The sequence below is a fragment of the Knufia obscura genome (genome assembly GCF_036327395.1).
Source record: "Knufia obscura strain CCFEE 5817 isolate CBS 148926 chromosome Unknown scaffold_2, whole genome shotgun sequence".
Classification (NCBI taxonomy): domain Eukaryota; kingdom Fungi; phylum Ascomycota; class Eurotiomycetes; order Chaetothyriales; family Trichomeriaceae; genus Knufia; species Knufia obscura.
In genome coordinates this window covers 3,126,222-3,151,462 of record NW_027042688.1, presented here as the reverse complement: position 1 = coordinate 3,151,462, position 25,241 = coordinate 3,126,222, and the positions used below count along the sequence as shown (strand labels likewise).

The following is a 25,241-nucleotide window of genomic DNA, read 5'->3' as shown; positions in this document are numbered from 1 at the left end:
GTCCAGCTTCAAGACTGGGCGAACGAATAAAATTGTATTGCTAGCCATTTACCTGCCAATCAATCTACCAAACTCCAATTCCTGGTCTAGAGGGCCCAGTGGGTAGTAGGATACGGTACGGTGCTGGACCACTACCAGTATAGATATCGCGCTTCTTCAGCAAGCGTCATCATGGCTTCTGCTAGATGAACCTGAGGGAATAGTATCACCTGTAACGCTGTGGTCTGATACAGTGAGGGCTAGCATGCAGGGAAGGCATGATCGGGTAGCTTCTGTGTTTGACCAGAATCGGCAAGGTGCCGCTGGCACTTTCTGGAAGGCACGACGTCATTCTTTCCAGTTTCCAGTGCTGTCGAGTCCTTTCGCTTGCTCGCTGCCCGATACCCACAGAAGCAGCGAGTACAGTGACTTGTTTGCTGGTCTGACAAGTATTTACCTTCTTCTACCTCGTCGTCTGTTCCTTTCGCCAGATTCCTAGCACAGTACACTTCGCATTCACGACAATGGCCGGATCAGGCTTACAATTTACAGACAAGGCCTCACAGGCCCTGAGCCATGCCCAAACACTTGCAGAACAATACGCGCATACTCAGATACTGCCGGTACATCTAGCAGTAGCCCTCTTTGACCCCCCTCCGGACGAGTCCAAAGACCAGCAAAATGTCGCCAATGCCTCTCACAATCATGCTTCGGCACCTCTGTTCAAGCAGGTTGTCGACAAAGCGCATGGTGATACACAACTGCTCGATCGGGCACTGAAAAAGCAGCTCGTACGATTACCCAGTCAAGATCCTCCGCCGGACCATGTCACAATGTCCCCAGCTCTTTCGAAAGTCATCCGATCAGCGGCAGATTTACAGAAGACACAGAAGGACAGCTTCATCGCCGTCGATCATCTGATATCGGCAATCGTGCAAGATCCCAAGATCCAGGCTGCTCTTTCAGAATCCAACATCCCGAACACGAAACTCGTTGACTCTGCCATCCAGCAAATACGAGGCACGAAACGAGTCGACTCCAAAACCGCCGACGCGGAAGAAGAGAATGAGAATCTGAAGAAATTCACCATTGACATGACCTCCATGGCAAGAGAAGGCAAGATCGATCCTGTCATCGGACGAGAAGAAGAGATTAGGAGAGTCGTCAGAATCTTGTCGCGAAGAACGAAGAACAATCCAGTCCTGATCGGTGAGCCAGGTGTGGGAAAGACCACCGTCGTGGAAGGTCTTGCTCGAAGAATCGTTGACGCAGACGTTCCCGCCAACCTGGCTCAATGCAGACTTCTCTCACTCGATGTCGGCTCTCTCGTTGCTGGTAGCAAGTACAGAGGTGAATTCGAAGAACGAATGAAGGGTGTCCTGAAGGAGATCGAGAACTCGAAAGACATGATTGTCCTCTTCGTGGACGAAATCCATCTACTGATGGGTGCCGGTGCTAGCGGAGAAGGCGGCATGGATGCAGCCAATCTGCTGAAACCCATGCTCGCAAGAGGCCAATTGCACTGCATTGGCGCTACAACACTTGCAGAATATCGGAAATACATCGAGAAGGATGCAGCCTTCGAACGAAGATTCCAGCAAGTCTTGGTCAAGGAGCCATCGGTTCCAGAGACAATTTCTATCCTTCGAGGTCTGAAAGAGCGGTACGAAGTTCATCATGGTGTCACCATCCTCGACGGAGCCATCATCGCAGCTGCGAACCTGGCGGCACGATACATCACCCAACGACGATTGCCAGATTCTGCTGTGGATCTAATTGATGAAGCTGCAGCTGACGTGCGTGTCATCCGTGACTCACAGCCCGAAGTACTCGACAACATGGAGCGGAGACTGCGGCAACTTGACATAGAAATTCATGCACTGCAGCGGGAGAGTGACCCTGCTTCTGTCGAAAGGTTAGCTGCCGCCAGGAAAGAAGCTGCTGACCTCAAGGAGGATCTGGCACCTCTCAAAGAACATTATGAAAGTGAGAAGGAACGTTCCAGAGAACTTCAAGATGCGAAGATGAAGCTCGACCAACTCAAGAACAAGGCTCTCGATGCCGAGAGATCAGGCGATATTCAGACCGCTTCCGATCTGCAGTACTATGCTATTCCTGATGTACTAGCACGCATCAAGGAGCTCGAGGCGGATAAAGCTCAGGCTGAAAAGGAGCAACTCCAACGCACGGGCGACGAAACTGTTGGTGCTACCGATTCAGTTGGACCAGAGCAGATCAACTCTATTGTTGCCAAGCAGACCGGTATTCCGGTCAATCGACTGCGAGCATCGGAGAAGGAGAAAATTCTCCACATGGAAAGAAACTTGAAGAACACTGTGGTTGGTCAATCAGAGGCTGTGACGGCTGTCTCGAATGCTATACGACTGCAACGATCAGGCCTTGCCAATCCGAATCAGCCACCCAGCTTCCTGTTCTGTGGTCCTTCAGGAACGGGTAAGACGTTGCTCACGAAGGCACTAGCTGAATTCCTGTTCGACGACCCGAAAGCCATGATCAGATTCGACATGTCCGAGTACCAAGAAAGGCACGCATTATCGAGGATGATCGGTGCGCCGCCAGGATATGTTGGACACGATGCTGGTGGTCAATTGACAGAAGCACTTCGACGACGACCATTCTCAATCCTGCTCTTTGACGAGATCGAGAAGGCAGCCAAAGAAATTCTTACAGTCATGCTTCAACTTATGGACGATGGACGAATTACAGACGGTCAAGGCAGAGTGATCGACGCCAGGAATTGTATTGTCATTATGACATCCAATCTTGGTGCTGAGTATCTGTCCAGAAGTACCAACACAGATGGCAAGATCGACGCAACGACCCGAGAGTTGGTCAACAACGCACTCCGAAACTACTTCCTGCCTGAATTCCTGAACAGAATCAGCGCTACTGTCATTTTCAACCGCCTCGGCAGACGCGAGATCAGGAAAATCGTTGACCTTCGACTCCATGAGATACAGAAACGACTCGAGGCCAATGACAAGAAGATACATATCAATGCAACGGAAGAGGTCAAGGATTATCTTGGCGCTGCTGGCTATTCACCAGCATATGGTGCTCGACCGTTGCAGAGACTCATCGAGAAGGAGATCCTCAACCGTCTTGCTGTGCTGATCCTCAGAGGCGCGATCCGAGATGGTGAAGAGGCATATGTTGAGATGAGTGATGGCAGAATAGTGGTTAGACCAAACCACAGTGATACTGAGCTGGAGGACGATGAAGATATGATCGATGAGGATGATGCGGTGTTGGAACTTGAAGATGGTGAGAATGGCATGGACCTCTATGAGTAGAGAGTGAACTCTACGACGATGATATGAGATATGAATTATGAAGGATAACATAGAATAGCGTGGAGCATGGCGTATGGTGTGCTGGGATAGGTGCTTAGGAGGTAGGATTCTACACTTAGCATTTTCATAGGCAGTCGTACGGATGTTAGTAACATAATGTACAAGGCTTTGGTAACAAACTTTTCCTTTCCATTGTCTCTTACTTGTGTATGCTTTCTTGAGCGTCTACAACTTGTTCCATTCCCAGCTGCCGCTTCTGCTTCCTGCGCAGCCGTGCACACTAGCCTGAATTAAGCAGGACTGACATCACATGTCGTCGCGTCGCTTCTGACGCGTCAGCAATGAGCATCGCGTACGAACGATATACCAAGCCACTACACAGCTCAGCTCAGCTCAATTCAGCACGTTCAACGTTGTCACTGTACATGCAACAGCAGATACCACCAGTCCTTATATCATCACCACTCAGACTCAGACTCACCACCTGTAAACATGGCGCCCACAAAACGAGCCCGACCCTCCTTCTCACCACCGCGGCCGAAGTCGAAATCAAAGGCTACAAATGTATCGACCGCAATGAAAGGCAGGGAAACGTCCTGGAAGAATCAGAGGAACGCTGCGGTTGCCAAAAAGCGGGCGAATGGCACGGGGACGAGCTCGAAGTATAGTGGGAAGAAGGGTACACGTAGGGCACAGCTTGATGAGGATGGGGATGACGATGAAGAGGAAGAGGAGGCTGAAGTTGATGATGAGGCGGATGAGGAGGACACCCGTGAAAGATCTGCGCTTGCGCTTGTTGATGCGTCGGCTGAGGAGGACGACGAAGAGGAAGAGGGAGATAGCGACTCAACACTCTGTTCCACCACCAATACCAACACCATACACAACAGAAGTCGCCCGAATCCGAACATAACCTCCAGCCCCGAACCAGACATGATATTAGCAGAAATCACAACCACACCCTCCACATCCGACTCCCCAATACCAGAGCAACTAGTCCATAAGATCCTCAATTCCCGCTTTGAGACACCAGGGAAAACAAAGATCAGCGCTGATGCGAGGGATCTGGTGGGTCGGTATTTGGAGGTTTTTGTGAGGGAGGCGGTTATGAGGAGTGCGTTTGAGAGGGAGGGGAGGGAGGGTGGCGAGGTTGGGGATGGGGCTGGAAGGGGAGGTGGGTTCTTGGAGGTGGAGGATTTGGAGAGAGTGGGGGTGCAGTTGTGTTTGGATTTCTGAGGAGGGAATGGGTAGGATGATGGCAATGTGTGGGATGTGAGATATGGAGTATGGATTACTGGCGGCTACACAGTCTTGGATATAGGATTGATATGAGTTATGAGGTATGGGTTACGAGCTATGAGATATGAGGTATCGGAATGACTATGATTGTGTTAGGGTATGGACAGAATGACGGTGACTCAACGGAGCGAAGGAAGGACACCATATCCGTGTGCAAAACACCATGCACCCTGTTCCTGACACGACCAATACAAAAGCAAATCACTGTAGCACGGAATATGGTGCGGAAGCTAAGGTTGACTGACACACAGAGTCGGCTGGACCGAACATTATGGCTTCAGGTTGGAGAACCCTCCTGGTCTACAGTATAGTCTACCACTTGGCTCTATGTTGCGTCGCGAATCCCCAGAAGTGACCTCACTTGAGTCGTTCCAGGCAAGATCTGAGAACCCCCTGAAAGTCATATGATGGGCCAATGGTCAATGGTTGTCCACAAGCTCTTAAACAAATTAAAGATGAAGTTTGATTGCACAGGAAGTTTACGGAAGCTTCGTAGATGTCTATCTGTGCTAAGATTATAAACCGTCCTTTACGGATCCTAAGTTGCAGTGGCACGAGTGGGTATGTAAGCACTGCTTTCTTTTATCTACACGTGACGCCACTCCTGTTTGAATCAGAGCTAGGCAAGAGCTACCGATAAGCAAGGATTGCTCCGAGGCAGCGAGGCAACTGTGATCGGATTGCCTTCAATATTCTTCACTGGCGCCTCCAGACAAAGCCTTTGGTTGTTTTGTTCTCACGCGCCCATCAAACGGCTGTGTAATGATCTTTCGTCATTTTCTGTCTTGACAACGCACGCAGGCCATTCCTTCAGGCGTGGTGGTCGCTGGGAGGACCTTACCTTGCAGGAGTGATACTGAAACATTCTGCTACACGGAGATATCATCCGCTTACTTTCTCAATTGCATGGCTTCCGACTCTGCTTTTAGATAATCTGCAAGCATCACTGGTCGGCACCTACCATGCTCGAACTTCCTGTCGAGATCTGGGTCCAGGTCCTGGAATATCTAAGCCCTACAGACCTGCTCGCTGTACAGCGGACCAACAAACGACTATCCAAAATCTCTCGAGATGCTGCCATATGGAGAGCCAAATGCTTCGAGCAGGCACCCAGCGCTGTTCATGCCTTCTCAAATGGCGATTCGTTGACCGACTTGCTAAACGGACTGTCGCTGACTTCAGAATCTCGCGAAGCACAAACCTCACCTCAACCAAGGAACGGCGACTCTAATGCACAGATAAGCCGCCGAGCAAAAGCCATTGCAAAGTGGGACTGCACAGATCATGGCGAGAGGATTGACTGGTATTCTGAGTACATTGCTCGACACGCTCCACTCACCACAGAATGGCTCGATCATCCTCGAGCGAACGAGATCAGAGGCATGGCTCTTTTCGATAGCGAACGCAAGGTTCTCAGTCCAATGGAAGATGGTAGTCTACGAATATGGGACGTTAAGCAAACGACCAATGGACGGAGAAGTCTTCACGAATATGCCAAGAGCAATAAAGGCCTGCTCTTCAATGACCTTTCCTCAACTAGCGGTCCTTCTTCTTCCACGAAAGAGCTCAATACAGGCAGCGCTATCGATAGCACAGTAGTGGGCCATACTGACGATAGAGCATATATTGCGGTTGACGATGTCCTTAATGAGGTGGATCTGCGTACCATGTCTGTCGTCTCCCAAAGCAAATATGCCTGGAAGATCACTGCCATATCACAACAAGCTAGCGAGGATCTACCGCTCATGATTGGGACGTCCTTCAGCCTTCAGATGCACGACCCACGTTTATCGCTCAACCATCGATCTGACGCATCCGATTCCAAGCTCGATACTGGCAACGAGGAGGAAAACACCATCTTCTTGCCAAACTACAGCAAGAACTGGTCAAAAGGGCAGTTTCGAGAACGCCTGAATCGATACATGCGGCCAGCTGGAAGATTCGACCTCGATTGCTGGGCACCAGTTGAGCCCGGTCCACAAACCATCCTTCATCGCGGCCCGAATGAGATTGCTGTTGCGGGAAGAATGCCGAGTATACTATTCTACGATAAGCGCAACTTTCCACAACTGCAGTCCGTGATACATTCAGGTGCACGGTTGTCCTCACTAGCAACGATACCTTATGCACCATCCGGCTCCTCATCGAACGCCACAGCAGAAGCGACCCTCATCGCAGCAGGCGAATATCATGGCCGTGGTTCGCTCGAACTGTACGAGCTTCCACATGGCCGCCCATCAGACCAAACACCCTCCTATGGTGTAGAAGAAGACTATGTCGCGCCTTCCCTCCCCAGACAGAACGACATTGAGCCTACAGAACAGCCTTCCATTCCTGGCCCAAGCTCAGATCCTGCCAGTGTCCCACTACCGTCCGTCAATAACGAGCCGTACTCATATAAGAATCGCCAATCCTCAAGCAGTGCAAAGATCCTCTCTGTCGCAACACAAGGCAGCCGAATTGTTTACTCCGATACAGAGGGGAAACTCCACTGGGTCGAACGTGATGGGCGTGGATTAGCTCGACGTTGGAACATAAACAGCTACGCCTACAGTCATCAGGGTGGAGCAGTCGTTGGTGAAGCAGTAGTGCGCAAGATCCTCACGTTCTCGTCCGATGCTACACATACCTCCGGCGACATGACGGGAATGACACGCGGCGATGGCGATCTACTCATCTGGACAGGTTGGGATCTAGCGGTGGTAACGAGCAAGGTAAAGTGGACGGGTCACGATGAGCTTGTCCAAGCTTTTGAGGCAAAGATGAGTTTAGATGACAGCCCGGAGGGAGCTAGCCGACGGAACAGTGAAAGTGAGAGGGAGAGGGAGGAAGAGTATGCACGGACCATGCGTAGGGCGCTGGAACGACAGGCTGATGAGAGGAGGTTCTTGGCCAGGTTTGGGAGGATGGGAGCCTGACGTGGTGACGAGGATGGGAGGGATGAGGACGAACTTGACGAAGGTCCCGTGTCGACAGGGATGGAGCATGCAGGCAGTCTGAGCAGAAGCATAACGAGCTGGAAGCAGAACAACGATTTCGCGGGTCACCCGAGCGGCAGCTGAAGACTTGCTTACGGTCGAACAGGGGGCAAAAAGACCCTAAACGATAGCAGATCGAGATGGTCGGAGCTGTGGAAGATGGTAGGAACCGAATGATAGCGAGCATCAGATAGCGTAGCATATAGTGGTGGGCAACTTCCCAGCCCGCGCCAAATCTGATGCCTTTTGTCGAAGACAAATGTCCAAACTGTATCTCCTACAGCACCACTACTAACTTGTATATTCTGTGGTGATTTAAGCTAGCTCGTTTCTCTCGTATCACGGCTAGCTCTCTTTATTAAGATAATAATTAAGATCCTGTGATCTGGAAGCTGTAGCTGGAAATTCTTGATAATAGATACGGGGAGTACAGCTACGTTCTACATCTGAATAGCCTACCGTAGGCGATAAGCTGTTTCTTCCTAGTAGTCACACCCGGGTCGATCAACGTGGCCGCTCGACCTCCCCAAATTCGTGCTTGAGACCGGACACGTTGATTGACCGGGGTGTCGTAGTACATCTCTCAACCGACTACTATTACCACTTAATAATAGAGGCTGCAAAGACTAAATAGCTAGGAGAGGCACTTTCAAGTAGCCTAGATGCGGTCTCCATGTCTAGAGTAGTGATTAAATCATACATAGACGAGTCCTGTATTCGACATTCGTCAAAAACAAAAGACATCAAAGTTGGCGCGCGCCGTAAAGTTGCTCGCCAGTAAGCATAGCATGACAAGCATCAGTTGTGCACAATCCGTACCAGCACTCTCCTCTCGACCACCAATCTTCCAAAGCTATCATATGATTCTGAAGAAACTGTGGTAAACACCTACTGTACTCTGCATGCTGGCCACCTCCTCTCGCAGCCACTGCATCTCCTTCCGCCAAGCTCAGCGATCGAATCTGGTTGGGGGCACGATCGCCACTAATCGTACGCTAAAGCAGGTCCGATCTGGCCTCTACGCCGCTTACATCACCACCTAGAACATGGCCATCGCAGCCATAGCGAGGATACAATCAGTGTCCAAGATGGCGCTCTTCTTTGTCTTCCTCGAGCGTGAGTTGACCACTGAGAATTCATGCTCAATAGCATACCACTATTATCACGACGATTATTCGTGCGTCGACAGCAACATCAATCTTTCCTCCCTACCCTGGCATATACTGCGGGCAGCTTGACAGTCGCGCGCCACTATACCAAGATGCCGGCAGTAGCAGGAACAAAGCGCAAGGCTCAAACAGCTATCGACGCCTTCATCAGTCCGAAGAAGCGCGCCGTACCACCTGCCGCGACATCCACATCTCCTTCTAGCGCACCAACCCTGTCTATGAAGGAAGAGCAGGATCCTCACGGCCCGGGAGACAGCACTACTGCTACTGCCGATGTTACTGCCACTGCGAATGTCACCGCGCAGCCCGAAGATACCACCCCATCCTCCTCCCTCTCCGAATGGAAGACTCGGGCCCACTCACGCCCACCCAACCCCAAACACTCAGACCCAACCCGCTACAAAGACAGCAAAATCGCCGAACAAAACGGAATAATCCTCCGAGATTTCTACCCACCAGAAATCAGCAACGCCCGCGCCCGAAAATACGCAACAGGGGAGATTGAGCGGCCTATTACTACGCTCGAACGCACGATACGGGAGACACAGGGCGCGAGGGATGCGATTGAGGTCGCCGATAATGGGTGTGTAGTGCACTGGTTCAAGAGTGACCTCCGACTCCGCGATAACAGGGCTCTCAGTCTTGCGGCTGACAAGGCGCGGGGTGCACGGGTCCCGCTGATATGCGTTTACCTTGTCTCACCGCAGGATTTTGTGGCGCATCTGATGGCCCCCGTGCGCGTGGATTTTGTGTTGAGGAATCTGGGGGATTTAAAGAGAAGGCTGGGGGAGTTAGATGTGCCGCTTTATGTTGAGACGGTGCAGAAACGGAGGGATGTGCCGGGGAGACTTGTGGAACTATGTGGAAGTTGGGGCGCGCGACATGTATTTTGTAATATGGAGTATGAGGTTGATGAGTTGCGACGGGAGGAAGGGTTGACGAGGATGTGTCTTCAGCAGGGGATTGATTTCACGGTTGTGCATGATACTTGTGTTGTTGAGCCGGGGTTATTGACGACTGCGGCGGGCGGACAGATGAGTGTTTATAGTCCGTGGCATAGGAAGTGGTGTGCGTGGCTTAAGGAGCATCCGGAATTGTTGGCGGAGTTTGAGGCGCCGGGAAGGAATCCGCCTGTGGTGAGGGAGAGGTATGGGGAGGTGCTTGAGACGCCGATTCCTGAAGCACCACCTGAGAAATCATTGACAAATGAAGAGAAAGAACGATACGCACGGCTATGGCCGGTCGGTGAGGATGAAGCACACGCCCGGTTGCAGAAGTTCATCTTGGAACGGATAAAGGCGTACCACACAAATCGGAATCTCCCTGCTGGAGACCACACTTCTAGTCTCTCTGCACACCTCGCAGCAGGCACACTCGCGGCTCGCACCGTTGTCCGCGAGGCCTTCCGCGCTTCAGGCCTGAAGACCATAACAGACGACAGACAGAACGGCCACATGATGTGGATTGGCGAAGTCGCCTGGCGCGATTTCTATAAACACGTCCTTTGTGGATGGCCATACATCTGTATGGGTGTTGCGTTCAAGCCCGAGTACAACAACATCGAGTGGGAGTACGACGATGAGAAATTCCGGGCGTGGGAGACAGGGCGCACGGGATACCCACTTATTGATGCTGCGATGAGACAGTGTCATGAACAGGCCTACCTGCACAATAGAGTTCGTATGTGCGTTGCATCTTTCCTCGCGAAAGATCTAATGATCGATTGGAGGATGGGCGAGCGCTGGTTCATGGAGCATCTGATTGATGGGGACTTTGCCTCGAATAACGGGGGTTGGGGTTTTAGTGCGAGTTGCGGTGTTGATCCGCAGCCGTATTTTCGGATATTCAATCCGATACTGCAGAGTGAGAAGTTTGACGAGGCGGGTGATTATATCAGGAGGTGGGTGCCTGAGTTGAGGGACGTGAAGGGGAAGGCGATACATGATCCTTATGGACGGGGGGCGGAGGCGTTGGCTAGGTTGAGGGGGTATCCGAGGATGATTGTTGATCATAAGGTGGCGAGGGAGAGGTGTTTGAGGAGGTATAAGGAGGGGATTGGGAGGAGTACAGCTTGATGAGATGGGAGGAATGGTCAGAATAGCTTGAGAGAGAAGGAAACAGAGCAGGAGCAGCCCAGGAGGGCCTTGTGCTGACTAAGGAAAGAGCCTGTGCTATCACGGCAATAGAGCCTGTCGTGGTACCTGCCTTCGCGGTCAATGAGTTCTTTCCTCCAACGATACCGTCAAGGATTTCATTGCGTTGCCTGATCGTTCTTGATTGTGTTCATAATTAGAACGTGGTCTCGAGCTACCCCCCAATAATACGTTCGACTCTTGTTTCGACCTCTGGAATAAGACAGACTGCGCACCTAAATGCGCCATCCATCTCATTATCTCATTATTGCTGGCAGTTCGTACTCTTTCCATCTTCCCGGACGCCGCATGCCGAAGCCCATAGCAAGTAGCACGCAGCCATCCTCGGATACCTATCACTCTACAGCAACTAATGTCCGTAGCCCCAAGGTATGCGGCTATTAACCGACGCTGACCTCGAACGACCGGACAGAAGCATAGGTACTTAAAAAGATTACGAACGCCGCTCCACTATTTCGGAACCACGGCCAAAAGACCCGCCAAGGCCGCCAATAGCGCAGCAGTACAGGCACGCGAGTCTCCTGTCTTACGTGGCCACGTTCCAGGTTATCAGACAGCAAAGTCGGATTCAGAAGTACAGTATCTGATTGTGCCTACTGTAGGATCTCTGGTAAGCTGCTCATATTGACAGCTAATTCCTCTCATGGACGGACTGATTTAGTAGATCACATACGTCCTACCTTTTCTCCCATTTCTGAAAGCGGAAGAAGAGCACACGACGCTTTCCAGGTAATCGCCACCTCTATATTCAGTAACGTTCAAGCGGGATCTGGCTTTGTCGCCTATGCACATCGCTGGAGCATCCGTCCCTGTCTGGTAAGCTGTCGCGTGCGAATAGCGACGCGGAATCATCCTATCATCAAGGATAGACTCCATGATTGTCTGTGGTAGCCCGTGCATACGTATGTTCGGCCTCTCATGCTATTCCCTGGCAGTGAGCATGATGGACTTAATCAGACATGAATCTATCCTTTGTTTGACTGTTTGTTTGTTTGTGATATTTCACTTCTGCGACGACCAGGTGTCAAGTCGCAGCTCACTATTGATTTGATATCTTCACTTAACATAACAGATCGGATCGATACTGGATTCATTTCAATGGCCACCTCCAACACGACGTCCTTACCAATTAACATATCAACATGAGACTCCTACCATGTCTCCAAACCATCACAATCTCCCTCATCCTCCTCAGCACTAACGTCCCCACCACCCTCGCAGACGCAGACTTCCTCGACGTCCGCACAAACCTCACCACCTCCCGCAGCGGCAAACCCGGCGATCCCAAAGACAAATACTTCCACGAATCAACCTTCCACCCACACTACGATGGTCGCTTCGCGGCCAAAGAAGTCAACAAGGAGGTCCGCCTCGCCCACCTAACAGCGCTAATGCAGACGTTTCTATCCACCATGTCTGATATTGGTGCCGAAACCTGGATCATGCACGGCACGCTGCTGGGTTGGTGGTGGAATGGCAAAATCCTCCCCTGGGATAGTGATATTGATGTTCAGGTTTCGGAAAGTACGATTGCGTTCCTGGCGAAGTACTACAATATGACGGAGTATCGTTATTCGCTGCCTGGTGTGAAGAGGGGGAGGACGTATCTGCTTGAGATTAATCCGCACTATATCATTCGCGATCAGGCTGATCGGCTGAATGTTATAGATGCGAGGTGGATTGATACTGAGAATGGGCTGTTCATTGATGTTTCGACTGTGCGGCCTGATGATGAGAGGCGGAAGAATGGGGTAGAGGGGGCGTTGATGAGTAAGGATAAGCATGAGTACCTTGAGCTGGACATCTTTCCGTTGAGGGATAGTAAGTTTGAGGGAATTCACGTGAAGATCCCGTTTGAGTATGCGAGGTTGTTGGGGAATGAGTATGGATCGCAGGCGCTCATCGCGACGGAGTTTGAGCACCATCGGTTTAATGAGACGACGAAGGTGTGGGAGCCTGTGGTGCAGCAGGGCTGGCATTTCAGGAGGGAGAAGAAGAGGGAGGGGAAGATACCCCACGGAAGAGAGTGTCGAGGCCGCCTTGAGCTTGTGTCTCAGACAAGGGCAAGGTGACATGTGCGCTTGGACATGGCCTCATGACACCGTGCAGTCCGCACAGCTACTGGTATATTGACCATCGCCGTCCGCTACGACAGAGAAGGTCCTGTGGGAGAACACTGGGGTACGAGCTATCAACACCATCCGAGCCTACGCAACAGCCATCCCCACAGAGTGCAGAGCCCGACATGACGCCACACGAGATGATGGATGTCAACATAAGGGATGTCATGCGGCGCATCGGAACAGACAGCACCTTCCATTCACACACGGAACCCAGAGCTGATAGGGACTGCGAGCGAATATTGGACATCAGGCTCGGCGCATTAGAGGTTCGCACGGATATTGGACAGGATCATGGTTGGAAATGAACGGCGGCGTTCTTGGGTACATAGGATATGGTTCTTTGGGTAACGGAGATGGACTGCAGATCACGGAGTTTCGACGCATTGCAAAAGACGAATCGGTGTCGCACAAGACGCAGCTGGTGAGACAAGATCGCGAGCTTGCATTAGAGCAAACATGCTTGAGCCATTTTCTGCCTCTTTGCGCTCGTTGCCTGCCACGTACATACTGCGATGATCATATGCGTAGCGGATGCTCGGCTGGAGTACATGCCACAGCCGCGACGGATTCGAACTCGCTTGAGTCGAACATCTCTCGTCCATTTTCAAGGCCCAGGCATCTCAATGGGCGACCTGACCGTGCTACCGTCCAAGCTTGCTGACCGGGGTGAAAGATTAAGTCGCTTGACTGTGTCCTCCTCCTCTCCCACTTGAACCGATGATGCGTGTTGCCCTGAGTGAGGTGGCGTAAGCGAGACCTTATTGACGTGCTGCTGAGAAGTGAACGCTGGCGGTGGAGCCAGTGGCGTAGGAGGTCGAGCTATTTGGTCCTCGTCGTTGCTGTTCTTCTTGAACCTTAGAAAGGCAAGTAGGAAGCCGAGGGCGAACATTAAGCAGGCGCCGACAACTGCACCCACAGCAATCCCCGCTTTGGCGCCGCGGGAGAGTCCTCGATCATGAGCGATCTCACTTGTTCCCGGACATGTAGTCGGAAAGTCAGCGTCAATGATGATCCAAGGACTGCTCAGGTTCGCATTGTACTCATCCTTTGCTGGATCATACCCGACGGGGAGAAAACTGAACTCCCAGACAGGGATATCTTTCACCTCTTCTTCAGGTAGATCAAGCACCCATTTGAGCGTGAGGGTCTCATAGGTATCAAGATTGGCTAACGGTCCGTCAGTCGAACGCTTCATTACCGGGATGTACTTACTCACACACTATACGGTGCTGATATTTGTGGACTAATCCGTCCGCTATCCACAGCTCAACAACTGAGTTGTTCATGTATTCCTTGTCTACCCAGATGTACATGAATAGGCTCCATTGAAGCGGCAGAGTCTGCCCAAGCTCAACTTTGGTAGTATTATCAGTGCGGTACAGTGGTGGGAACGACCATTCCTGCAAGGCGGTCCCGCTGACGATGCCAAAAAGGAGGCAAAGTATGAAGTGCTTGGCCCGCATTTTGAGCCACAACGCTGGGTACAGCGAGAATGGTCGAGGGCGACAACAGCGCTGATATGAACTGATGATTGAGATGCATCGTGGATAGGAAAGGGTTTTAGGTCGAAGCACCGTGGTGCTAGGCGAGGCCATGACGAGGTACGTAGTACAGCATGCTGTTCCTGGGTACACAATCGCGAAGTCGCATGGCAGCAAACATACCAAGAGCAACCACAAACCTGGCTTCCAGTCACGGGCTTCAAGCTGTGTTGTTCTTACCTTCCTCGATATTGCAAAGAGAAAAGAACAGAGGCAGCGGCGAGACGAGCCGGAATCTGTCTTCCTTGAAGGAAGCGCATGCTCTCGCGCAATTACCCCAGGCTGATGAGAACACCATTCGGACTCGTGTAACTCCTTCCGAACCTCTGGTTCAAGCTGGCCATACATGGCCAAGGGTAGACCGCTTGACTGTCATTCTAGTTGGGGAGTCAAGATCAAAGAATCGACAATGACCAGCATCTCCAGCACAAATATCGATTGAGCGGTTACGTCTTGCCGCAGGGCACGACATCATAAGTTGTAGTATTGTAAAGATGTATAGTTTCTCGAAGAAAGAAAGCTGATTCAGACTCTAAATCTTCGTGCTCGCCGGTTGAGAAGCACGACTTTTGTAGTGACCCTAACTTTCTCTTGGCTTAAGGCCTGACTGCCTGAAATATCAGTATGCATCTCATAAGTGGTGCAGGAACTTATCCTTACGTATCACACGATAAACAAACAAGATATTCTGTTTGAAATACAAAGGCAGTCTTCTCGCAGCTCCCATATCCTGTAGTGTCAGAAAGCGAACACAAACAGGCACGCAACAAGTTCTACCGACTAGCCACCCGAGCCAAGCCCCTGCTCGTGAAGATGCTCTCACGCCGTGTAGTAAGTCGCTCATGCCTATGGGGCCATTGAAGTATTGGCTCACACTGCTGCGAACGCCCTCTTGCGCCACCATCTACTGACCGCAGAATTATCAGTTGTCCAAGGAAGAGGAGTCCGAAACCACCGACAACGAAGTAACAAAAGAGGACCAAGACAAGATCAACTCTTTCTCGAGGATACACAATCGCAGTAAGCTCATCGAGGATGACCTAGAGACCAAGAAGGTAAGTGGTGATCGTATGGATATCATTCTTCGACGAGGCAGATATCACAAGGACACCCCACCATGGGTCCTAGAGGCAGAGAACTTCGAAGCTGTCGGGCTTTCCAATACGACTGCTCCCCCAGAGCGCATATCAGGACTAACGTGTGAGTGCAGAAGGAGAAGGAAGACCTCGAAGAGATCACTACCGAACTTGAGCTGGCAGACGAAGACGAGCCAGTACAATACAAAGTGGGCGACACATTCTACGCAGTACCCTTAGCAAGGGCACAAAAATTGCTTGCAACGTCTTCGACAGAAATTGACGAGGATGTTACCAAGCTGGAGGATGAGCTGTCCGCCATGAAGGAGGAAATGGATGGCTTGAAAGCTCATTTGTATGCACGATTTGGTCGAGGCATCAACCTTGAAGGTTGATGGTTGCCTCCAGACATGATGCATGCAATGCTACGTTGGCTTAAGCTCGAATTGAGCGTTCGACGCATTTCCGATGCATGCGCAAGTGCTTGGGTGCAACTGATATTGCGCCAAAGCTCGAGGCGCTTCGAATATATCGAAGACCTGTTGACGACATCAGCCACTGAGACGTAAGCCTGGATATCGCGACACACGAGGCAAGAGACAACTGCCCTTATGCTATGAAATGTGCTTCACCGGGATCAGTTCGGGCAATAGGTGCTGGCTCCGCGATGAGTTCAAATTCGCTATCACACATTACACGATGGGTCAAGGCTACCACATCTGTCTGTTACAACTTACACAGGTTCATCGACTGACTCGAAACAGTGGCATCTCAATAAGCGCAATTCGAGTACATTGTTTCATATGAGATTTCGCAAAGTCGATTCAAGAAACAATCCGCTACAGAAATACAATACAATCTATCATCCATCCCACCACTACCATAGTGCACGCAAATCTTCACAGCTTAATCTCCTTCTCCTGCTGCAACCTCACACACCCCTCCTGCGTACAAGTCGCAATCAACGTCCCATCCTTCGCCCAAATCCTCTGCATGACCAACCCCCTTCCATCCCCAGCCCAAGGCGTATTCATCTCCGTCAACAACCACTCATCCGCCCGAAACGCCCTCGGATTATGAAACCAAATACTATGATCCAGACTAACCATCATCCCAATCCTCCGATCATCAGGCTTAACCCCCTCATTCTCCTCCGCCTCCTCCCGCGCAATCCGCTCAAGATACTCCCTCATCATCTTCTTCTCCTCCTCACTCCCACTGAACCCCTTCAACGTCCTCTCAATATTCCTCCGATTCGCAAATCTCATAAGATTATGCGCCCGCGCAACCGTGCCCACAAAGTAACTATCAGACATATACGCCATCGCACTCAGATGCGCCTGGTGATTATCACCAGGCATATTCAATCTCTGCCCTCTCATACTCTCATCCTCCCGCACATTAGGCGGACAATCGCTTATCCGGCCTCGGGCCCGAATCCACTGCCTCAACACCTTATCCTGCGGCGGCAGACTATTCCCCTGCTTAACCGCACACCGCACCTGCTCGAACGGCGTATCCGCATCCGCCAGCTTCGCCAGCCCCGTCTCCCCATCCGGCGGCGGCGCAATATCACTCCGACTCGGCATGGGCGTCTGATGATCAACCGTCCGCTCACCCCCAGCCCCAGTCCTCATAAAACTGATCGTCGTCGTAAAGATACACCTTCCCCTCTGTCGCGCCTGCACAGTCCGTGTGATGAAACTTTTCCCGTCTCGGACGCGCTCAACATGGTATAGGATTGGGATCTCGCCGTTGCCTGCAAGCACGAAGTAGCAGTGCATGCTGTGTACCGTATATTCTTGGGCTGGGATTGTGAATTGTGCTGCTGATAAGCATTGGGCTATTGCGACGCCGCCGAAGATGCCGCGGGCGCCTGGGGGGTGCCAGAGGGGGCGGGCATTGGTGAAGATGTCGGGGCCTATATCGGCTAGGGGGAGGAGTTGGAGGGCGTTTTCGATGGGGGAGTGGTGGGGGAGGGTTGAGGGGGGTTTTATGAGGGTTGCGCGGGACATCGTGGTGAATTTGTGGACGGGGTGGGGGGCAGAGATTTGCGGATGATGAGCAAGGTATGATGTCGGTGTGCTTGTCGACCACCAATAGGTTGGGATGTCGCCTGAGCAGATAGTGGTTGACGGAGGATTCGAGCTCGTGGAGGAAGGGTGACGATCTTTGGGATGGATAGGAGACTTCCAGTGTCTTATGAGCGAGCACGGCGCAACTTCAGGAGAAGCTGGACTGCGTTTCTCGGACACTGCTGTCATCGAGCGCAGACGCATCGACGTCGATCCAGGACAGCCGAGGTATTGTCTATTTCGGGATTAGCTTGTGTCAGCTTCGAAGCACATGCATGGTGCATTTTGAATCTGGACTGCTGTATGAGAGTGCTTCTATTTCTGGGGAATTAGCTTGCCTCTCGTCTGAAGCCTACAAGCTTGTGTTGACGAGAGTGGACCGTAATTTCACGAGGGAGTCGGTGCATAACGCTGCTCAGTTACCATAATTCGATGTTGCCAGTTCCTAAGATCGCCAGGAACGAACCCGGCAGGAAGCGTCCTCCTTCGTACATCGTTGAAAATTGGTTGAACTCAGTATATACCATTATATTCCATCAATTGATACAATATCCAGCTTTTGTACCGTGTCCATGTAACCAATATCATCCCTTAAACCTACTCCAGACACCTCGCTAAACCAGATCATTGCTCATATTTGCCAAATCCCTCAATCTAAACCCATCATCCATACCTCGGAGTCCCTAGTAAAGGCGGACTATACCTCTGCCCATGCCAAGCAGGACTGTTCACCCCATTACCACTAACCAACCCACTCCTCTCAATCTGCTCCCTCCTCCTCTCTCTCGGATCCTTGAACGTATCACCCGTATTACTCCTCTCCCTACCAATCCCAAAACCCTGTATCGAGAACCTACTCGGCTGTTTCGCAGTAGCACTCGCAGGCGGTAAACTCCCACTCCTCGGCCTACTGCTACTACCACCACCCTCCTCCCACGGCAAATCAATCCGATACGTCGAACTGCCCCCATCGACACTCGAATGTCTCCCCCGATCATCCTTAGCCATAAGCAAATGCATCAACTGCCGTCTCTGCTGCTCATCATCAGGAACCATATCCCTCACCTCCCGACTCACATGTCCAAGCCCACTTCCACCCCCACCCATCCCCAACATCGGACTCCCCGCAAAATCCCCCAACGGTATATGCGCCCGTCTCCTCGCATCCAACTCCTTGATCTTCCGCAACTTCCTATACACAACCCAACTCAACACCCCAGACACCACACTCCCCACCCCCGCCACAACAAGCGGCAAAACAAGATATATCTCATTCCCCGGCTCAGTCCTCTTCTTCAACGCGCGATGCACAACCGTACTGAACACGCCCACCGCGCTAGCCGTAAGCACAGGCATCAACACCCCATCGAACGTGAATATCAAACTGCGACTTAGGAACGCGAGCGCCGCATCGCTAAGGTAGCCCAGGAAGACGCCCGTCGCGGCCAAACCGGTGATGAAATTGGGCGAGATGCGCAGTTCATCTGCGGTGGATGTGTATGCGATGCTGAAGAGGATGTAGCCTGCTAGGACGAGCCATGCGGAGAATGTGCTCAGGGCCTTGTAGTACCATGGGAGGCGCTCTTGTTCGGTGTAGAGATCGAAGGTTGTTTCGCGGAGTTTGGAGTAGGCGCGGTTTCGCATTGTAGTGCGCTGGTGCGGCGTTAGAGGAGGGTGGGATGGGTCATCGGTGAGATAGGCAGACTGAGTGTTGGATGACCTGTCGGGTCGCAATACGATTTCGGAGAGCCTTAGGCCGGCAGCTGGTAGGTATGGACGAGGACGGCGTAGCGATCGTCAATGTATCTATGATAACGTCGAGAAACACAGCGAAGATGAGGTAAGGCAAGCAGAGCAGAGCCGGAAGCGACAATCAACATGCGACGCCGACAACGAGTGTAACAAAATTTGAGACAACGAGCAATCTTCGCTTCGGGTTCAGCCCAGGTGTCAGCAATTCAGGTTCACTGTAACTCAAGTACGCCTAACGCGGACACCATTCGTAGTCACTGGGGCAGAACAAGCATCAGGCCCGGAGAGAACGTGCATCGCGAATCAGAGCTGGAACAAGCCCCGAAGACAAGGGTAACGGTCATGAACTTGATTGGTGGGACAGGCCTGGAGACTCAGAGCTCGTGCGCACCGAGGCTAAAAGAGTTGAAAGACGCAAGCGTATGCGAGCTCTTAGCCTCTTCAAGCTGGTGGTTGTCGCACGCGTCACGCCTTGGCGGTTTATTCGTGTTGTTTCTTGCCCGGTCGTGGCTAGGGGAGAGCGATGCAGTGCTAGGGGTTCTCTATATCAACCGGAGGCCAAGGTGTGTATCGGGTCCGTCGACGTGAGCCTTGTGGCCTCGCTGCTTTGAAGATAAGACATGCAAGGAAGATACAAGCACAAAACAAGCTCAGATTCTCCGAGGCCCGTACTTGCAGACCCCCAGCCTCTTTTTAAGTTGCACGAATCTATTGATGTTGTCTATACTTGTTGTGATGTAGACTGTTCACTGCTCTCCTTCTCCTCGAGCTCCTTTTCATGCAGCGCTTTCAGTTCCTGGCAGAACTTGCTGTTAGCTCTAATCCTCTCACCAAAGATGATGAAGAGTACAGGCACCATTGCCAATAACAAGCTCAAGAAGCCCAATGTCGAACAAGCCCAAGCTATTCCGAGATTTTGAAACATGGTGTGTGCTGCCAATGGCAACAAAACACCAAGCAAGCTTCGGCAAGTGCTTGCGATGCCTTGTGCTGAAGCCGCGAAGGTCATGTATGCGTCGGACAGATAATTCAGCATCGCCATGAAGATCAACATGAATCCGATACCGAAAGTGATGCCAGATGCAACAGGTGCTAGCCAAAACACGCCTGGTCTTGCTGACCATCCTAGCCAGAAGATCGAGATCCCGTAGAGAGGTCCGCCCACAAGCGCAAGAGGCAATCTCCTAGATTCCTCCCTCTGTGACCAAGGTTCTTTGCGCGCTTGCGCTCGAGCCAAAAACCAGTCCCATATCATGAATAGACCCATGGCAAGAACCGCTCCAATGCCAATAGGCAAGAAAGTGAGTCCTGCGATGCCTGGAGAGTAGTTGTAAACGCTGTCGGGTCCTAGGAAAATGATTGGATATGCTTCGAAGTACAGGTAAAATATGCCATAACATAGCGCGAGGTATAAACAGGTTGTCGAGACAATCAATTCGCGGAACAACATACGAAACGGCCTAGTCATGACCACACTCATGACGTACTTGAACGACTTCTTCTGCAGGTCTGACTGAGCAATAATATTCTGATTGCCAGTCTCCTTCCTTAGTTTGGCAGCTCGCTTGCTGGCAAGAATAGGAGCGTATGTCTCTGGCAGAAACACCACGAAGGGTATAGTGGCGGCAGCGAATATGGTACCGAAACCAAAGACCCAGCGCCATGTCGTGTTCTGTGCGAAAAATCCCGAAATTGGCGGGGCGCAAACTGGTCCCAAAGTGGTTGCAGACATGAACAGGGCCATGGTACGCCCGCGTTTTCTAGGGTCAGCATTGATATCAGCAAATATGCCGCTCACACATGCTATTGGTGCGCTTGCAGTAACACCACACATGAACCTGAAGAAGAGAAAACTGCCCCAAGTCGGTGCTACGGCGCATGCCATCGTCCAAATGGTGAACAACAAGAACGAAACGAGCATAACAGGCTTGCGACCAAAGTTCTCTGATAGTGGACCGCACAGCGTTGGGGCGAAGACGTAGCCCATCAGAAATGTAGAGATGGGCAAAACTTGCTGAATCTGACTCGTAACACCGAAGGTCCTGGTAATGTACTGAATAGCGTTGCTGGGCAAGCTCGAAGAAAGCGTGCTGTGTATGACGGTCATGATTCCGCCGGACACAACCAGAGTCTTCTTCCATTTTGACCAGTTGTTGGGATGTTCAGGGTCGCTCAGTGACAATGTAATGACCTGCTTCGAGCCTGCTCTTTCTTCCTCATCTTCTCCCTGGGTTCCGAGCCCTTTGTCTTGTACTAGAGGGCGATCTCTGACGACTGGATCAGATTCTCCTATATCCTTATTGGAGTCTGATACTCTCGGAGGAGGTGAGACTGCTTCGTTTTCATGCAGAGTCTGGCTCGAGGAAGTAGTCCCTGTAAGCCGCGGGGAGGAGTTGTCCATGAGTGGTGATGAACGCTGTTGGCACAAATAGCAAAATGTCAGGAAGCAGGAGCAGCATGTTAGTATCTCAAACCTTTCTTCAACATGCTATCTGGGGCAGGAGGCATGTCTCCAAAATAAAGCAGAGGACCATCCGCAGACGTGGAGGACTCCATGAATGGGGACTTCACCTTCGGCCTGCATCAGCACTGGCGCTGAGCTTAGCCCAACTCAAGGAGTTCAAGGATGTCACAGCGCCGCTGGAAAACATGCCCGCGACTCGTAAGGTCTGAATGCGAGTCAGAAATTCGACTTCGCAGCAACTTTACCAGGGGATGGGAAAGGCGTGCAGGAAGACCGGTTATGACGGCAAACTTTGTCGTTTGGGGGAGCTGCGACTAGTGCAAAAATTAAGTCCTTCTTATTGGCTGGCGGACTCGCGCTTACGATGTGCACCTTCCTCATCCACGCGATCGAGGGTCATGAACCTCGGGCCTGCATATTTGGAGCAGACCCCCCGTCGTTCTTGCCGTGAGGCTGCTTCAGAGTCTTGAATCCTACCATACTACCATACTACAAGTACGCAAGATGAACAATAACTCCTTTCGACTCTGGTAGCGCTTGCTTCCTCGTACTTAGGCAAGACGACGACGACGGCGGTAGCACCTGTTATGTACGCCGATCCCCACAGAGAAACCGTGAGGCAATGCCACATCCCGAACATGCCATCCTCTTTCGAACCTTCGCAACACTCAAAACACTGGAGAGGCAGCTTCGCTCAGACGATAACAGAAGCTGATAAGTCTACCAAAACAGAACAGCTTCGTCCGACTGGCCCTGCCTCGTGCTCGCTATCTCCCTTTCTCTGAGCTCACACCATTCACCCATTGACTTGGTCCATCCTCCGATCTCCGGCTGTCTTGACTTGTCCTCACGCCTTCAGCCATCGTGGTCTTCGATGCTTCACTTGAGCCCGTCTGGTCCTTCTCTACCTGGCGGTTTGGCTGATGCTGTGTCTTCTTGTGCTCAGTCTCGAGCTCCTCGTAGCGCTTCTCGTAGGCTTTGCGCTTTGCTTCTTTCTTCGCCTCCTTCTTGTCCTTGATCTTTTCGTGGACAAACACACTTGCGCCGATGATGAGAGAAGCCATATAACTGCCCCAACCTGGTTGAGTTGCGGCTGCTGACATATACTACGTACGGTGATAGATTTGTTGCACTGTAGCTGGATGCCAGTACAATAGAAAGTCATCCGCGGCTGTATTACTAGTATTTATCTCTCAGTGCTTCTTATGGCAAATCATCGAAAACACCACGTCATAGATATGGCTTGGCCGGTCGACAAGCTCCTTTGAATCTCACAACTATTTGGAAGACGCATGCAGCTTCGAACGGATCGATAGGAACGCTCGCTATGTCATTGTTGACACCAAGTGTTGGCAGCGCGCGAGTTGAGGCCCGAGGTGTTGTGGATGCCCAGAACCCTTCGACACGTCTCAACGCGTGGTTAGTACTCGGGCAAATGTCTTGATCTTCCCTCTATCGGCATTATAACCACCAACCCTTTCGAATCCTTCTCCTTGTGCTCAAGACTGAAGACTGCCTTCGATAGCTGTCCTCCCTCTAATGGCAGGGACCATTCATAAGTGATGACATCCACTTGGACTGCAAGGAATACCTAGCACTTCTGGGACCTCGTACGTCGACAACGCCGCGCACAATTCTTTGGATTAGCTTGGTAGAACGAAGATGTATGTCTTGTGAGTCAAAAAATACGTCAACTAACCCAGCGCTTGAAGGTTCTGTATTTCAGCGCAGATCCACGTCTTGTACCCTAAGCTACGAACCACAAACCGGCAAGTCGTGCCTACCACACACTACCCTTCGAGCTTTTCTGTGCGGACTTCGAAAGTCTGTCTACACTATATTGGAAGCACTCAGGTAACCCAGTCTCGTCCCATGTTCCTCCCAGCATAATCTTCACAAGGCCCGAAGCGCAGGTAAATATCCTTGCCATGCCATGTCCGTTGAAGCCAGCACAAATATACTGACCTGGCAGCTCCTCCATTGAACCTATCAATGGGACGTTGTCCGGTGTCATCCCAATGATTCCCGCCCAGGCATGATCAAGTCCCTCTCCATGCCGCTGTTTGCCCTGCATTTCTGGAAACATCGTCCCAAATTGCGCCAAAGCATCATCCACAATTTCCTGGTCGAAAGCTGAATCATCGAAGCTGACAATCTGTGCTTTCGCTCCGGCACTCAACGTTGGATTTGCCCTCGATACACCCAGTATGAACGTGCCATCTCCTTTCCTTTGGATCAACGAATAGAAGTGGTGCATGCTATATCTAAGGGACATAGTGCTTTGCAGCATTTTGTCGCCGGAGAAGGCAGCGTTTGGCATTACAGAATGTGCCTGAGCTTTGTTCGGTGTGACGAAACCATTGAGCTGTGGCAGTAACGTCGCAGAGTATGCATTCGTGCAATGAACCACCTTCTCAGCAACCACAGCACCGCGACTCGTCTGCACCTTCCAGCTACTGCCATCTTTCGTCACGCTAACTGCAGGAGCATGAGTGAACAGTTTCACTCCTTTCTCGATGATGGAGTTCAACAACCATTGCGCTAACTTTGCAGGATGACTGCTTCCAGCTGGCCATTCATAAGCGGCTACAGCACTGGGTATTCTTGTCCGCTTCCTTGCCTCTTCACCGTCATAGCATTTCACATGCGACACATCGCCGCCGGCCTGCTTGAACGCCTCAAAACTGTCGGCTTCGTACTTCGCAAAGTCCTCTGTGAGACAAACATCAAAGGTTGTCGCTGGGTTGAAGTCACACGGCACATCATGTTTCTTCACAAACTCGTCAACTTTCTCAAAGACCAATTTCTCATTCTGGATGATCTTGAGAGCCTGCTCGGGCCCATGAATTGAAGCATATCCAGTGAAGCCGCGGAAGGCGTCTGGACGGACATGGCCTGCATTGCGTCCTGAAGCGCCGGATACTGCTTCTCTGGCCTCGAGGATCACGATTTCGGAGCCTGATATGCCACTCTCGATCAAAGAGAACGCGGTGAGAGCGCCGGTGATGCCTGACCCGATGATCACATATTTCGAAGACTCGGGTAGTGGCGCAGTGGCGTTGGCGTTGAGATGTGAGAATGCTCTGGTTGTTTTGTGCCAGTACGATAAGCAGCCATCTGATCGCGGCAACGATGGCTCAATACTTGTACTTGTGGTCGCGCTTGGCGTCGGCGGAGGACTAACTGCGTGAGGAGCCATAGTGAGTGTGGTATCTTCAATAACAACAACAGGCACGACGATGAAGAATTCTCAATTAGTTCAGCTTTTCAATGTCTTGCTTCTAGGTACTTGCATCGACCGGCCGGCTATCGGTGTCC

General features: G+C 51.5%; 12 protein-coding genes across 12 annotated transcripts; 6 read left to right on the top strand and 6 right to left on the bottom strand.

Moving 5' to 3' along the window:
* Positions 1 to 503: 503 nt before the first annotated feature.
* HSP98 (Heat shock protein hsp98) lies at positions 504 to 3,293 on the top strand (the record flags this gene model as incomplete). Its single annotated transcript, XM_064871442.1, has 1 exon — positions 504 to 3,293. One exon carries the CDS (start codon positions 504 to 506, stop codon positions 3,291 to 3,293), a length of 2,790 nt encoding a protein of 929 aa, XP_064733895.1.
* A 492-nt stretch (positions 3,294 to 3,785) lies between these two features.
* PMZ80_003012 (uncharacterized protein) lies at positions 3,786 to 4,529 on the top strand (the record flags this gene model as incomplete). The annotated part of the gene is made up of 1 exon (XM_064871441.1): positions 3,786 to 4,529. One exon carries the CDS (start codon positions 3,786 to 3,788, stop codon positions 4,527 to 4,529), a length of 744 nt encoding a protein of 247 aa, XP_064733894.1.
* A 1,025-nt stretch (positions 4,530 to 5,554) lies between these two features.
* Positions 5,555 to 7,510, top strand: PMZ80_003011 (uncharacterized protein; the record flags this gene model as incomplete). Its single annotated transcript, XM_064871440.1, has 1 exon — positions 5,555 to 7,510. The coding sequence occupies one exon, from the start codon at positions 5,555 to 5,557 to the stop codon at positions 7,508 to 7,510; it is 1,956 nt and encodes a 651-aa protein (XP_064733893.1).
* A 1,321-nt stretch (positions 7,511 to 8,831) lies between these two features.
* On the top strand, positions 8,832 to 10,814 carry PHR1 (DNA photolyase phr1; the record flags this gene model as incomplete). The annotated part of the gene is made up of 1 exon (XM_064871439.1): positions 8,832 to 10,814. The coding sequence occupies one exon, from the start codon at positions 8,832 to 8,834 to the stop codon at positions 10,812 to 10,814; it is 1,983 nt and encodes a 660-aa protein (XP_064733892.1).
* Positions 10,815 to 12,034: 1,220 nt separating this feature from the next.
* On the top strand, positions 12,035 to 12,964 carry MNN4_1 (mannosyltransferase; the record flags this gene model as incomplete). The annotated part of the gene is made up of 1 exon (XM_064871438.1): positions 12,035 to 12,964. One exon carries the CDS (start codon positions 12,035 to 12,037, stop codon positions 12,962 to 12,964), a length of 930 nt encoding a protein of 309 aa, XP_064733891.1.
* Positions 12,965 to 13,619: 655 nt separating this feature from the next.
* Positions 13,620 to 14,210, bottom strand: PMZ80_003008 (uncharacterized protein; the record flags this gene model as incomplete). Its single annotated transcript, XM_064871437.1, has 1 exon — positions 13,620 to 14,210. The coding sequence occupies one exon, from the start codon at positions 14,208 to 14,210 to the stop codon at positions 13,620 to 13,622; it is 591 nt and encodes a 196-aa protein (XP_064733890.1).
* Positions 14,211 to 15,673: 1,463 nt separating this feature from the next.
* PMZ80_003007 (uncharacterized protein) lies at positions 15,674 to 16,027 on the top strand (the record flags this gene model as incomplete). The annotated part of the gene is made up of 2 exons (XM_064871436.1): positions 15,674 to 15,677; positions 15,762 to 16,027. The coding sequence occupies 2 exons, from the start codon at positions 15,674 to 15,676 to the stop codon at positions 16,025 to 16,027; spliced, it is 270 nt and encodes an 89-aa protein (XP_064733889.1).
* A 504-nt stretch (positions 16,028 to 16,531) lies between these two features.
* TES1_1 (acyl-CoA thioesterase) lies at positions 16,532 to 17,647 on the bottom strand (the record flags this gene model as incomplete). The annotated part of the gene is made up of 1 exon (XM_064871435.1): positions 16,532 to 17,647. One exon carries the CDS (start codon positions 17,645 to 17,647, stop codon positions 16,532 to 16,534), a length of 1,116 nt encoding a protein of 371 aa, XP_064733888.1.
* A 723-nt stretch (positions 17,648 to 18,370) lies between these two features.
* Positions 18,371 to 19,351, bottom strand: PMZ80_003005 (uncharacterized protein; the record flags this gene model as incomplete). The annotated part of the gene is made up of 1 exon (XM_064871434.1): positions 18,371 to 19,351. One exon carries the CDS (start codon positions 19,349 to 19,351, stop codon positions 18,371 to 18,373), a length of 981 nt encoding a protein of 326 aa, XP_064733887.1.
* An 829-nt stretch (positions 19,352 to 20,180) lies between these two features.
* Positions 20,181 to 21,860, bottom strand: PMZ80_003004 (uncharacterized protein; the record flags this gene model as incomplete). The annotated part of the gene is made up of 1 exon (XM_064871433.1): positions 20,181 to 21,860. The coding sequence occupies one exon, from the start codon at positions 21,858 to 21,860 to the stop codon at positions 20,181 to 20,183; it is 1,680 nt and encodes a 559-aa protein (XP_064733886.1).
* Positions 21,861 to 22,690: 830 nt separating this feature from the next.
* Positions 22,691 to 23,026, bottom strand: PMZ80_003003 (uncharacterized protein; the record flags this gene model as incomplete). The annotated part of the gene is made up of 1 exon (XM_064871432.1): positions 22,691 to 23,026. One exon carries the CDS (start codon positions 23,024 to 23,026, stop codon positions 22,691 to 22,693), a length of 336 nt encoding a protein of 111 aa, XP_064733885.1.
* Positions 23,027 to 23,703: 677 nt separating this feature from the next.
* PMZ80_003002 (uncharacterized protein) lies at positions 23,704 to 25,122 on the bottom strand (the record flags this gene model as incomplete). Its single annotated transcript, XM_064871431.1, has 1 exon — positions 23,704 to 25,122. One exon carries the CDS (start codon positions 25,120 to 25,122, stop codon positions 23,704 to 23,706), a length of 1,419 nt encoding a protein of 472 aa, XP_064733884.1.
* Between the last annotated feature and the right edge of the window lie 119 nt (positions 25,123 to 25,241).